Source organism: Leuresthes tenuis, unplaced genomic scaffold, assembly GCF_036924035.1.
Source record: "Leuresthes tenuis unplaced genomic scaffold, fLeuTen1.0.hap1 SCAF_10, whole genome shotgun sequence".
Lineage (NCBI taxonomy): Eukaryota > Metazoa > Chordata > Actinopteri > Atheriniformes > Atherinopsidae > Leuresthes > Leuresthes tenuis.
This window is the reverse complement of record NW_027325364.1, coordinates 21,560,417-21,574,718: the sequence shown is the minus strand read 5'-3', so window position 1 is coordinate 21,574,718 and position 14,302 is coordinate 21,560,417. Positions and strand designations below refer to the sequence as shown.

The 14,302-nt window shown below is 38.8% G+C and overlaps 1 protein-coding gene across 1 annotated transcript in view; it reads left to right on the top strand.

Moving 5' to 3' along the window:
- ulk4 (unc-51 like kinase 4) overlaps window positions 1–14,302 on the top strand; it is a 78,653-nt gene that overhangs the window by 29,085 nt on the left and 35,266 nt on the right. The window contains exons 20-24 of the mRNA XM_072394718.1: window positions 4,513–4,674; window positions 5,008–5,193; window positions 6,661–6,788; window positions 13,585–13,718; window positions 13,957–14,078. Coding sequence (XP_072250819.1) covers window positions 4,513–4,674; window positions 5,008–5,193; window positions 6,661–6,788; window positions 13,585–13,718; window positions 13,957–14,078 — 732 coding nt within the window. The remainder of the gene's footprint in view (window positions 1–4,512; window positions 4,675–5,007; window positions 5,194–6,660; window positions 6,789–13,584; window positions 13,719–13,956; window positions 14,079–14,302) is intronic.

Sequence of the window (14,302 nt, the reverse complement as noted above, 5' to 3'; positions counted from 1 at the left end):
GGAAAAGGGGGAGAGAGGACTATATATGCTTTATATTCAGGGGCTGATGAGGCAGGCGAGCTATGGAAATCAAATTAAATATTACATGCATCTAAAAGAGAAATGCACTTTCAAAGTAAAGCAGGAAAAAATCGAATGCAAGCTAAACAGAAAACAGGAGTTTTACAAAAGCAACAGAACAAGTAGACCTGGACTAAAAATAAGGATGCCCATCAGAACTTTGATGAAAGCCATAAATAGATCCAGGAATGAAAGTATAAAAGGAGCAACTCCAAAAACATAAAAAGTGTGGTGAATAAAAACCTTATTTTTTCCTTCTGTCTTCTCCAAATAGTCATCTAGTTTCACCTTTAGCAGCTGCTACAGTAACTGGAGACGTACACACTTTCTTTATTAATATGCTGTCGTTCCAACTTTTTTTTTCTACCCTTAGTCATGCTTTACTTATTCTGCTTGTTTTCCATTGCTTATTGGTGCTTTTACTTTAATAATTAATAATAACTGTTTTAATAATGTCAATACTTCCTCCATCTGAGACTTTTTTAAAAGTTTTCCATCATCAAAAATATGGTCTGTTGGGTTTCCATCACATGATACAATCTGAGGAGTTTCTTTTCTGCTGAGTAATGTTCCCAACAGCTATGACGAGCCGTTTGAATTCTCTAAATGCCAGGGGGAGGAGCTTCACTGGCTCCTTTATTTATCCTCTTTAACAAAGGCTCATTCTTTACGAAAGAAAGGAGATAACTCAGCCACACTATTCCCTATAGCTGCAACACTTAAATGTGTTCATCCAGTTGTATTAACTGGGATTGATGTAGATAAATATGAGGACAGCAGGGTGAGCGTGAGCAGCCCGCAGTACCAATATATTTCCTTTTGCCATCCTGTTTTAATTACGTATATTTATAACAATACCCTAATAATAATAGTAATACCACCCTTTGACTTGGTTAAAGCTCTTTAAGCAAAATAAATTGCTTCAAACTTTACCTCATGGAGATAAAAAAGTTCAGGTATGATTTTAAGTATAATACTGTGGAATAAATGTGCTGCTTGAATTGTTTCTCATAGCAGGTGACCTAATGAGAATAACTTCCTCTTTTCATCTGTGTCCTTTATTCTCCTCTCTGCATCATAATGATGGAATTTCTCACATGAGTTTCTTGTTTCTCACCCCATGTAAGAATATCTTTCTCATTCTGTCTCTGTTTAATAACCCTCCACCACCTCCGCTCTTCTCTGTGTAGTTTCTGGCAAAGCTGCTGTCTATTAAACTGGCAGACAGTGGGTGCTCCCCCGTGAGCTCATTAGTGAGCTGGCCCGCACAGCCTGGGGAACGCCGGAACAGACCATTCTGCTGCTTCCCGAAGGGGTGCCAGAAGATTCATTATACTGTCGTTCGACGTAGTCCCTCGGTGTTGTAAACATACTGTGATGTTCTGTATTGGATTCATAGGTTGGTTATTTGAGTTGACAGTGACTGATGTGTAAGTAATGAAGTATGATTACGATAAGTTCCCATGTGGTTGACAATGATGTATCTGTATAATGGATAATATGAAGTGACCAGGGATCATAGCCTCGCCGTTATACGATGTAAGAGGTACATACATATTTCCATGAGAAAATCAATTTTCACAGTCCTTAAGGTCAACTTTTTCATACAGCTTCGACTTGACAGAGCGCTTTTTGCCAAAGAATTATTTCTGGATTATTTTTTAGCCTGCATTTCAGGAGGAAGAGCAGTCATCTGTCAATCGGAAGGTCTGTGGTTCAACTCCCGGCCCTCTCCGGACCACCTGTTTGAAGTGTCCTTGGGCAAGATGCCAAACCCCAGATTTGCCTCCCGATGCATCCATCAGCGTGTGAATATGTGTGATAGAGAAAAAAGCACTGTGTAGACTGTACCTTTGTATAGACTAACAGGTGCTGTATGAGTGTGTGTGGATGTGGCTTGTAGTGTCAAAGCATTTTGTGTGGTCAGCTAAACTAGAAAAGCACTGTCCAGTCACCGTTTGTTACTTCTCAGTGGCTATGTTACAGCTGATGTGCTTCTGGACCCTTCATCTCCTCATTTCTGATGGCCTCAGTCTGTTGAATTAATCTATGTTGTAATGGATTTACAAAGTTGATGCAGATGTTTCCAAAACAAATTCAAAGCATTCCTGCAGCCAAATTCACGTAAACATTCTGCCATTCATTCATCCATCCATGTTGAATTGAATTACCGGTAAATTGAATGATACTGGGTGCTGGGCAGCACAACTGGTTGAGCAGGCATCCCATAAACCGAGACTGAAGGTCTTAGAAACAAATGTCCCTGGTTCGAGTCCTGTCTCGGGCCCTCTCCTCTCTCTCTACTCCCATCTCCTGTTGAGCAACTTTTCAATAAAAATTTTTTAAAAAGTATTTGAAAATACTTTATGAACTTTTAGAGGAAATGTATATTGTAATAGTATGAATTATTGACTAAAAATAAATGTATAAAGAATAAAATAAAAATCAGCTGACAATTTGCCTGGAAAGTTGGAAGGTTTGGAGAGAGAGAGGCAAAGCCTCCAGAGATGTGAATGCATTTGGGTGTTGTGTTTTTAGCCTTGCAACAACTGAACTGATGACGTCAGAAGAAGCATTGGCAAGCACTGTAACGCAGGTGAACTCTCTTGGTAATATCTCTTGGAACTGTCAGTAACATGTCCTGGATTACACCATCCATTGTCAACAAGCGCCGCAAATTCTCCTCCTTTACTCTATTGTTATGTCTGCAGTCTCTTGCTTCATTGTAGTATTGTCTGACAGCTGTATAGAGAAGAATTGGAGCCTTGAATTATGTTCCTACATACTACATTACTATATTCATATTTCCTTTGTGTCCTCATCAACACTCCAAGCTTGTCCACTTTATTCACCATTGAGCTCTCATTCCCCATGACCAGCAAGAGAAGAAATGATTTAAACTTCCTTCTTTCTCTGTCTTGCTCCTGCCCTACATTCTCGATGCCTCCTCATCAACTTGTCTAGCTTCTAGCTTTGGGGTCTTATTCAGCTGCTCCCGCATGTAAACAACTCTCCCATTAGCATGGTATCTCCTCATAACAGATGTTGAAAAGTGCCAGAATCGCCAACAGAAATACATTAAGCTGGACAGAATCCAAACCAGCACAGAAAAATCTTTCATATCTCAATGTTTTACCAGAAGAAAGTTCAGTTGAAAATCTCGATATATAGAGAAAGACAGTGTAATACAGAGTTGGGTATAGATATAACACAAAAGATCAGCACAATCTGAAAATTAACACTGTAGGAGAGTTTGACATTCTGAACTTTAACATTTATTATGGTCAGATGTTGAGTACAATATATTTTCAATGCATCATCATTTAAGTTTCTCAGTCCAGAGGTTTTTTTTTTATTCACACTCAACTGTGTGAACTGTCAACGCAATGTGAAACATGCAACAATCATCAACCAGTTTCATCACTATCACCTGCGTTCCTTTTCCATATTACCATAAGGAATTAGCTTGGGGAAATTAATGTTTCAGCTTTTATATAAACCTCTTCCACAGAATATCGTTAACTTTGTTTTGGAATAGGCTCTATTGTATCTCATATCTAGGGAGAGTAGTGTATAAGTGATGTAACACAGTGAAACACAATAATAACCTGACAGGCAATCACTTCTGTTCTACTTCCTGTCTTTTCCCACAATGACTTTCCTGGAAAAACTAATTTCCTCAGTCACAGAGATTTCATTAGTCTGGCCCCATTGTCTGAACACAAACAGCTATTCTCTACTGAGGCAAAGGTGTGTGGGCACATGTAGTGTACACAAAGCATCCACACATACAAAGCACACACATTCACTCTCACTTAAGTGAACTCACACACGTCTGCTTCACTGAGACGACTGCTAATCTAATTGTCTGTTTGTGAGTACATTAGTTCTTTGTAAATTGCTGTTTTTTGCTCCATTGCGTTTTTCAGTAATCGGGTTTTGAGTTGGTAACATGACAATAAAAGCACAAAATGCACTGTCATAATACCATTTGATTTTAAAGATGGAAAATATGTTTGGGCACAAACAAATATGCTTTGGTATTGGGATGCTTGGACAAATTCACACCCGCGGTTTAAAGTACTTTTTGCATATTTAACAGTAAATATAGAAGATGTCCTTCACCTCGTAGTTCAAACATCAGGAACCCCAGAGGCTTTTCAGGCCACAACGTCTTCTTTTCCTCAGTCTCTATGCGTGTCCTTTGGTGTCTTCTTGTTATAATGCGTCCCTGTCCATTTAATGACTGTGTTAAGCAGATGAATGTCAGAGAATGTAAGAGATGGCCGTTATACTCTGTTATTGAGAAATGATGATTGGCTACTGCTTTATCTAGTTGTCATTGCAGTCTTAAATTTTCACCTCACTGATTAATATGTTCTGACCTTAAGCTTAACATACTTATTGTTCTTAGCTGGTCATTTCAGCAAAGTTGATTTATCTGTTTTACAGGATGATGCTATAGTTCACCATATGGCTGCTAAAGCCATAGAGAACATCTCCACAGTTGTGTCTGAACCCTCTCATCATCTGGTTACCACAGAGATAGGCTCTGCCCTGTGGTACCTATTCACTCACTCTACTGTAGAGGCTGTCCGAGTCACTGCCATCTCTGTAAGTTTACATGCTGACATGCACATAAACACAGTCATGTCAGGTATCTCCTCAAAGAAAACACACGCACTCAGCCAGAATATGCCGGCATTGAAAAAGCAGCTTTACAAATTTAAACAAATGTTTTGGAAGACATGCATTCAGTTCTTAGTGGAACATTGAGGTGAAACTTAATACTTCTGAAAATGATACATTCTCCATCATTTGACCAACTCACAAGAAATAAAAATACAACAGATGCTGCACATGCTGCAACCTGACAAAGGGATTAGATCACAGCTCATAAATGACATACTGGACATTATCTCAGTGTGTGTTTGTCTGTTTCCTCAGTCTCTTTCCAGGTTAACCCGGGTGGACCCAGCAGTCTTCTTGGCAGTGATTGACACCTGTGGCCCTGCAGCCATCTTTGAGGGAGTAGGTGGATCAGGGGCCAGAGTGCAGCAGCACCTGCTCACTGCTGTGGCCACAGCCTTACTCACTTCACACATCCAAACTCACCGCATCGCTCAAAGCCAGGTGCGTTCATACTCCAAAGCACTTTTACAAGACAGTATGAGATGCACAAATCTCAAAATCAAATGCATTCAGGATACAAATGAGCTGCAAACACTGTACCTTTTAATGTTCATTGCTGATATTGTTATAGAAAAACTTAGCTGTCAACATTACTGCAGAGTACAATTGGGCTTTTAGTTTTTGTGAGGAATGTTTCAAATGAGGAGATTTTTACATGATGGCTGAGGGAGGACAACGCAGCTAGATAATTACACAACAGCATGAAGAACAAAACTGGCCTCAAATTCTCAACATTTCACATTGTTCTTCCTTTCTGTCTTCGTCAGAGTGCATCTTTTCCTCTCCTCCACACAGTTCATGAACTAAAGCTGAACTGTGAATGAACTAATTTGTCAGGATTTACTCATTTAATTTTTCATAAGACATCCCATCTCGTATGTATGTGATGTGCTAATCTTGCTGAGGCAGAGGGGCTGAAATTGATTTGAAGCTTTTCAACTTGGAGTCTGGATTTGGTAATTGACTCTGAACTGAATTTATTTGCATTGAGCATTTGCAATTTATAACACTAGAACACAAACTTGGTACTTCGACTCTGCTCTAATTATAAACTGATATGCATTCACCCCTACCCCCTTGCCCCCCCCCACTTTCTCTCCCCTGGCACAAAGACAAACAGTCCAAGAGTTTGTTTACACAGAACTCTGTCTCTTCATGTGTGTTTGCGTGTTTGTGCACATGCATATAAGAGAGTGACTGTGTGTGTGCGCACAAAAGCACAAACTCAAATTTGTTTAGTGTGTCAGTATCTGGGCTAATTGGCTGAATGAACACACTGCAGTCTTCTACTTCAGCAAGGCATTATGGGTAGTGGGGAGGGACTTATCAGCTAAGCACACACTGCTGGGCTTTGAAATTAATTAACTTGGTGTCTCGTTCCATAAACACACAGGCATGAACATGCTTTCACATTTTCTCTCTCTCTCACACACACACACACACACACACACGGTGGGGATGATAATGGTAATGAATTGGACAGTTTTTGGAAATTTTTCCCACCCATTTATTACTGCTGACTGAATAGTTGTGTGTATGTTTGTGTGTTGTGTGGTAAAATGAAGCCTGAGCTGATTACGTTTTTGTCTGACAATTATTGTATTATTCATTTATTCATTAATTTATTTATTTCAAATTCTATATGATTTTAAGGACACAGTTTTCTTATTTCTGTTTCTTTTGGTTTGATAAACTTACAGTATTGTTCAAATGTTTCTCTTGAATACTGATTAATGAAACAGTCATCTGGCTTAATTGAGATGTTACAATGGGAACATTTTAAATTTGAAGAGATTTCTGCCCATGGTTGATTTTATTAAATAAGACTGAGCTGCAAAGCATCATCCAATTGACAACGAGCTTCAGCAGTATTTTCACTTGATTCATTTGTGTGTTTGTGTGTTGTAGGATTTGGTGTTGAAGGTGCTGCGCTGTCTTGAGAGCACATCCACAGTAACACGAGCTAAAGCATTACTGCTGCTCCTGCTGCTAATACAGGGCAACACACACACGCTGCTTTACTGCTGTCAGCACAGGTGAGCGACACACACATTACTGCAGTCAGAAACAGGCAATGTGAGCCTCTCAGTAATGTTAAATAATGTTTTAAACTGGCAAAACAATTTTATTTGACCAACTCAGAAGCAACTAGAAAACATTTTTAATTGTCTGAAATTTGTTTGAATATTTATTTCTCAGTCATTCACAAAGTGTGAAGCTGAGGGTGGAATTAGGGTTGTGGTGTAACTGTGAGCTCTGCCCGTTTGGCAGTCGTGCTACAAAAAGAGACAACCAGATGCAAAGATGCTGCAAGGTGGAATTATAATTTCTTTTAGCTGATTAAAGAGTCGCACTCTTTAATTGCACTGTATTGGAATTCAATAATAACACATGAAGCCTGCCTGATGAGCTCTTCGTAACTTACCACATTTCCCTCTGCACCCTCCTGCTGTCTAACTGCACTGAGACTAGTGAAGCTTACTCGTAACTCCAGTCAATCTGTCAGACTATTGGCTAATTAGTTTCTCTGGAATATAGTTGCACATGTTCACACAGACTGAACTGTCAGAGAACAAACAAATAGCATTTGTGAATTCCATTTTAGAGAAGGATTTCTCTTTAATTATTTAGCGTTGGCTTTCTGTACGATTGTGATCTCTTACCCAGCAACACGACTGCTACAATACAGCTAAATAAACTCTTCTATACGTTGCGCTTGGACACATCCAAAAATGTGTCCTTTCTTTGATCGGAAAAAAAACAAGATCTTAAAACCTATTGAGAAAAAACTTTTTTGTTTAAGGATTGAAAGAAACCAAGCTAAACCAAAAGAGCTTACATCATACAAACTGTAAAACTGACTTGGTGTTGATGTGAACTCACCTAATTCTGAAGTCATTAGAAAATCAAAGCAACAATTCTTTCGTGCATGCTTTTGAGGAGTGCTTTATTTGGAGTCAGAAAATCAAATATGATCGAAACGCTCCTCAAACACTGTTAAGCACACTTATATCTTATATTGAGCAGATAGCTTTGAAAAAAGAGACTTTCTCCATGAAAGTGCTGCCTGGGGTTGTTGGCAGTGCAGTTGCACTCTGCGTAACCCTTGTATTAAACTAGTACAGCAGCAATGGGAATGATAATATAAATGTGTGTTCCCAGGACTTTTAATTCATGCTTCTTTATGTTGTAGCTTTACTGGAACTTCAAATAGTTCATTAACCAGTTGTCCTGTGTTTCACCCCACTCTATACACTGTGACAGACCCTTATGGTCAGATGCACATGCATGATTCATACATGCAGTCAGTTCCCCTGCGAGTTTATTACCAGGTTGCATTTTAGTTTGGAAAAGAATCATTATAAGTCGCTGACATGTGGATCCTTGCAACTGTCATTGATGTTTCATTCTTGTCTTCCTCCCTTTCAACAAGTTTTTACTGACACATCCTGCTTTTACCTTATACCCTATCCTTTTAGTCTTCCTCTCTTTTTTTCCTGCTATGGCTCTAAGACATATTACATGTCTGAACTAGACTTCTAATACATATTCTGCTCCCTCCCACTAGTTTTCTGACCATAATCGCTCACTCCCGCACATTCGGAGTATTTATATGAAAGCCTTGCTTTTATAATATAAAGTCCTGCTTTAATCTTTATTTCCAAATTATTTTGTCGACTCCAGCATTGAGGTTGAAGATAGCATACCTCTGGCCAGGGAGGAGATTTCAGGTGTGACTTCCTGTTATAATCTTTTGATTCCATGTCATTAGTGATGAAGGCTTTCTTTGATGGATACCTGAATGGGAAAATAACACATGCAACTCAACTCCATGTGCTTTCACAATCCAAAACTGTGTTCTTTGCTGTTCTTTGTCAAATTTCTTGCCATTGAATCTGCTTAATACTGAGAGAGAGATCATCTTTGCAAGCAAGGTTTTTCCATTGGCTTCCATTTTGCAACATCTTTAGATGTTTTTCAAACATACTTGTAAATGTGCTCTTTTAAGACAACTTTTTATTTCCTCCGATTCTAGAAAAGCACAAACATGTAAGAACAATATTTGCATCCGTGCGACTCCTTCTCATGCACACTGCTGATAATTCTGTAGCTGTGTCTTGCATTTGTTTATGTGCAAATATAATTCTGATGATCTCTAGGCACTGAAAACCTTTCACACCCCTTGTGATCTTTGGTGCCCCCCGAAGAAGTGGGGACACAAGTTCGGGAACCACTGCCCTTATATGAATGCTCAACTGAGCTATTCCGTGACAAAAAACATCAACTTTAAAAGAAGCAGGGTATCATACTACAGCCAATAGGCTACTATGTCTGCATTTTTTTGTGAAAGTCTTTAGTTGATATTCCCCCCCGCTCTGCTCTAGTCACCGGTCTTTATCGGCTCTGACACGGCGTTGCACTAATTGGAACAGAACATTTAGGTGTAAACGCTAATTTACTTTAAGGGTGCAGGGTTGGGGCTAAAGGAGTGGTTCACTGCTGGCTTTTTTCATACAGAAACACACGTTTACTGACCATCATATTTCACATGGAGGCTCTGAAACTTTGAGCAATAACAAAAAGAGATGAGATTGATGAATTTCACGTGTCTGTAAGATACCTGGCAGCTCCAGTCAGAAATGATAAACTGGACTAATTATCGGAGGAAGCCATGCTTATTAGAAATTGTTGTCAAACACGGGTTATATGCTGTCGAATAGGGTGCTCAAACTATGGTACAGCACAGGACCAGATGCCCGAGGTATTTGTGGTCTTTGATACTGGAAATTTAAAGGTCCATCACACATAGTTTCTTTGACAAGTATGCAACAACATCTGTGAAACAATGCTTAATTTCCAGCCGAAGTATACTCAGAATGCTAAATATCGACGCACCTATTAGGTGCATCTGCAGCAGGAATTGTTTCATGACCCTGTTTGACATTTTTTCTGTATTTCTGTACTTCAGTTTGTGCGAAAATAAATATTTTGTACTGCATGATGTTTGATTAAGGGCCCGCATCAGCTCATTGGTGTCATGTATACTGTTTTGAAACTCATCAGTTAGCTGTTCGCACAGTTGTAGATTTCTGTTTCAATCATTTGTCCATGGATCACACCTATGTGTAATGGAAGTATTTTGTGCACTTCATCCTCCTAAATGTGTTCTAATCTTTGTGCATGAGTATGAGCACGTGCCTCGTAACCTGCTTGGGATGGGCCAGTCTGTAGAGTGGAATGTAATGCAATCCCTTCATGTTGTCATACTTATCCGCTTGTCTCCTTGAAGTTAGAGGAGCATTAAGAACCAGTAGCTTGTGGAATGGTTCTGAATGCATCGCAGTGGGATAGAATTTCATTAGGTTGTTTTAACTGATTTTCAAGACTTTATTATCTTATAACCTCAAAGCTTCTCAGACATTCAGTGAGGACTCTCTCAGTTAAGAATAAACTCATTTTGCCATTTTGCCAAAAAATAAACAAATTTATATTATATTTAAAGTACATACAGTACCTGATGTTTGTTTTGAACCCTTCTACAACTTCAGTTTGAGTTCTAAACAGTATTACTTGGGTTTGAAGTATTTTGTTGGCTTATTTTGACAAACTCTAGTATCCTCTCAGATGTCATTTTACACAATAGATTGTACTATGGCTGTTAATACACTCACATACACCACTCTGACTTGCTTTGTGAGTGTGGTAGTCACTGCCAACCATGGCCCATGATGCAACTAGCGAAGAAAAGCTGGTCTCAGCTGAAGGTAATTCAAATAATTTTTGAAGATTGGAATTATGCTATAATGACTTGGAAAAGAAAATGCTAATTTTTTTCTCTTTCGTGGATAAAGTTGTAGTTACTAAAGTTACTAAAAGAGAGTATTTTTGGGAAAGCATGTTTCAAATTTTAGATTGTCAGTTGCATTGCAAGGAGCAGTTTGACGTCTGTCGTTTCTTTTGTAGTAATACGATGTTGTGGTGCATTGTGTTCTGCTATTTTTGTTACTATAACATGTACCTTATGTCACTATTTCATGAAAAATCTAGGTTTGACAGCAATATGATGTCCACAGAAATGGGGTTGTACAAATAATCAGTGACAGTAAATGTAACTGTACTCCCTTAATTACCTAATTAATATTTTCAATTAGACCATTCTATCTGACACGCAGCATTTTACCATCATCAGGTGGATTATTTACCATACGTCTGAACACAAGAGAGCAGAATTATAGAGTTGACGTTTTTTCATTGCTGTCATTCTCTCTTCAGCCGGTCTCCTCCACCTGTCTCTCTCTGTTTTTCAGACACAAACACACAACATTTCCTCTCAGTTGCTCTCTCCGAGTTAGAGTTGTGTGAGATGACCCGCCTGTTTCTCTCCCTCTGAGCACTCTGCATGACTCAGCCACTCACTGACACACATCTTTCCCTCAGTCTCACTCTCACACAGTCATGTTGTGTTTAATTAGCTCCTCAATAACAGGAAAAGATCTGTGTGTTCTTGTTTCCATGAGATAAAGTTGGCATGATCTCACTGAGGAACTGTCAAGATTGGCATTGAGAGTGGAATGTGACAGCTTTCAACACATGCAGTCACACACAAGCTCTGACTCAGTGGGCCCCTTGTAGGTCAGCTGTGTGTGGGTACTTTGAGAGTCTCCCACAGTGACCGACTGAGAGTTGAAAGAGAAAGTTTTTCTCCCTTCATACAAACCCTGGCAAAAATCGTGGAATCAGCACACTTGGAGGATGTTCATTCAGCCTTTTTATTGTGTAAAAAGATAAACAAAACTAAAATATGACACAAAACAATTTGCTTTAACACTCTGGGTTTGTAAAAATGTTTTTATGAGATTTTTTTCTGGTCAGTTGGAGGAAAACATTTGAAACCACTCAATTTTGATGCAAAAATGATAGAATTTCCTTGTAATTTTAATTTGTGGAACAAATCTAAATGTGCAAATGAGGGCGCAGTTAAGAGTGTGCTTGCAGGGCTTAATGAGGGATCATAGCCACAACAAGAGAGCTATCAATGGAAGCAACTCTATATATACAACTCTATGAAGAAAGTCCATCACAGGGCCAACACGGAGGCAAATGAGTCAAACATCCATGCGTGCTCACACTGACTCTCATGGCCAATTTAGAGTCAGTTATGTTTTTGGATTGTTGGAGTAAGCCAACAATTGGAGTTGGAGTAACCGGAGAGAACCTACACATGAGCAGGGAGAACAGCTGAGATTTTAATACTGTAATTGTATCTAAAAGCTATAACATGCTGTTAAGACATTCGTGGTAAATATTTTCATGCCTGTGGGTGAACAGTTAGGCCTCAGTTGATGTGCCGCTCATTATAGACGTCATTAAGAGTTGGCAACAACTCTGCAGCTGAAAAAAACTCCACTCCCTAAAACTTTATGGATTGTAACACTCAACAACTATGAGCTCCTCTAATCAGCTATCTAAAATGTCATCACATGAAGGGATGTAAAGGCTACAAGGTCTAAAAAAAAAGATGACATGGAGCTTTAACTGTGCAAAACCTCATTAACAAATGGGAATTAAGACAATATCTGCAAAGACCAGTGAGTGCACATACAGGGTCTATATGGAGGAATTAAAAAGCAACATCTGGATTTAGGCAACAATGACAATGTTAAAACTAAAGTCACTGTTCACTGTCATCATCAGGTTTGGAGACAAAAAAGGACTGAGATTTGATGAAAACTGAATTGTGAATTGTAATGTTGAGCTTTGGGACCATAACAGCCCCTGAGACAAGACACACAGCAGGGATAGAGGGAAGAATGAAATAAGATAGATTGAAAAGTGCTCTGAAACGTTGAAATCTCTGCTGATTCCCAGCACACATTTGCATACATCATAGTTACTGATTAATACAAATAGATTAAATCGACTAGAGTGTGCGTCAATTTGTGAAGTAACCCTCAATCATATTAGTCTTTATCTCAAGTGTTGGTTAAAAGCAAAACAAACAAAATCCCAGCTTCATTGATCTGTAAATTTGGTGTTGCCAACCACACTTAAGTCAATTGATTGTAATTATCGATTACAAGGACGTGGATCATGCCAAGTTTATTCCTGTCTTCTGAGGCAGGCATGTGATTAAACAGTGTATAAATAGATAACATTAACCGATAACTCACAGTTCTTTCTGTGTAGAACATAATATGACCTTGAGTTAGTAGTTTTACATGTAAATACTCATAGAAATACTCATAGAAATAAGGGACGCTATAGTAATTGAATTGAATTCCATATAACTGTAAACCCTGGATGGAAATACTTTATGAAACGTTTTTGAGGAAAAGTACTGGATTTATAATTCCTTGCACTAGTGCTAATCTAAAGCTTGGAATTAATATTTATTCTCTAATATGACCTCTTTGGAGTTCTGCATTCTTCTGCATTCATTCGTGCTGGGCTTGTGTTTGTGCTGATACACACACACAGATGTTTGTGTGCCTGTAATGATTGATAGTTAGTGGTGGTAACCTTTCCTCCTGCTCTGAATATGTGATTAGGATATTATTGATTGCTTTTCAGTAGGCACAGTCTGAAGATTAAAAATGTGGTGAAACTGGCAGTCCCCCTCCCAGAGAAACTCCTTGCTTCTCATTTTCATGCATCTTTGTCAAATTTGATAGCTTCTTTTACATTTTAGTAATTATGCTGACTTTTGTTGGGTGGTAGAAAAGATGCTGCTTCCTTGAAATGAATGTTTCAGAAGTGCTACATACAGAAGGGAAAATAAGCGGTTTCTTCTACGGTCTAACAAAGAACTCACGGATGTCTCTATTTTTCTAGACTTGTGATGTACATTGAGAGAGATATGCGCAAAGCCACTCCTCTTAGAGAGAACTCCAGCCAGTCGGGATACCTATCTCAGTGTCTGGATTTACTGATTGTACATCTCAGTACCACTGCACCAGCAATAATGGGTACACACACACACACACACACACACACACACACACACTTGTGACATTTGATCTACAAAATCTTCAGATGCAGACATTTAAAAGGTCTGATATTAAAAAAGCCTTACCTAAATATAAATTCTGTGAACATGTCAATAAACCCTTTACTTGTTGTAGTAAACATCCTGATTGAGCCTCTCTATTCATTCCCTCTTATCTCGTCCTTTTGTCTCTTCAACTTGACTCCTCTCACCTTCAGAGGATGTCTTGTGTGCGCTGAGAGGTGTGATTGGGAGGAGACACCCGTCTACAGCTCAGAGTAGACAGCTTAAACAGACTTTACCAACAATGTCTGTCATGTTGGAGCTTCTCTCTTCTCAGGTAAATTGGGCCGCAGTGAATTCTCTCATTGTTTGATTTATCGTTCTGGCATTATTGCGAGCAAGGTTCCACATTTTCCACGATTTTTCCATACATTAGCAATAATCATCCTTAGTGAGGAGATATTACTATCTTTTACCAAGTGTAGCCTTTTGATTTGACAGCAGGATATCTTGTTATTCATATCTAGATTTGTTTTGGTTGGGGGAATTTTAACATTTTAC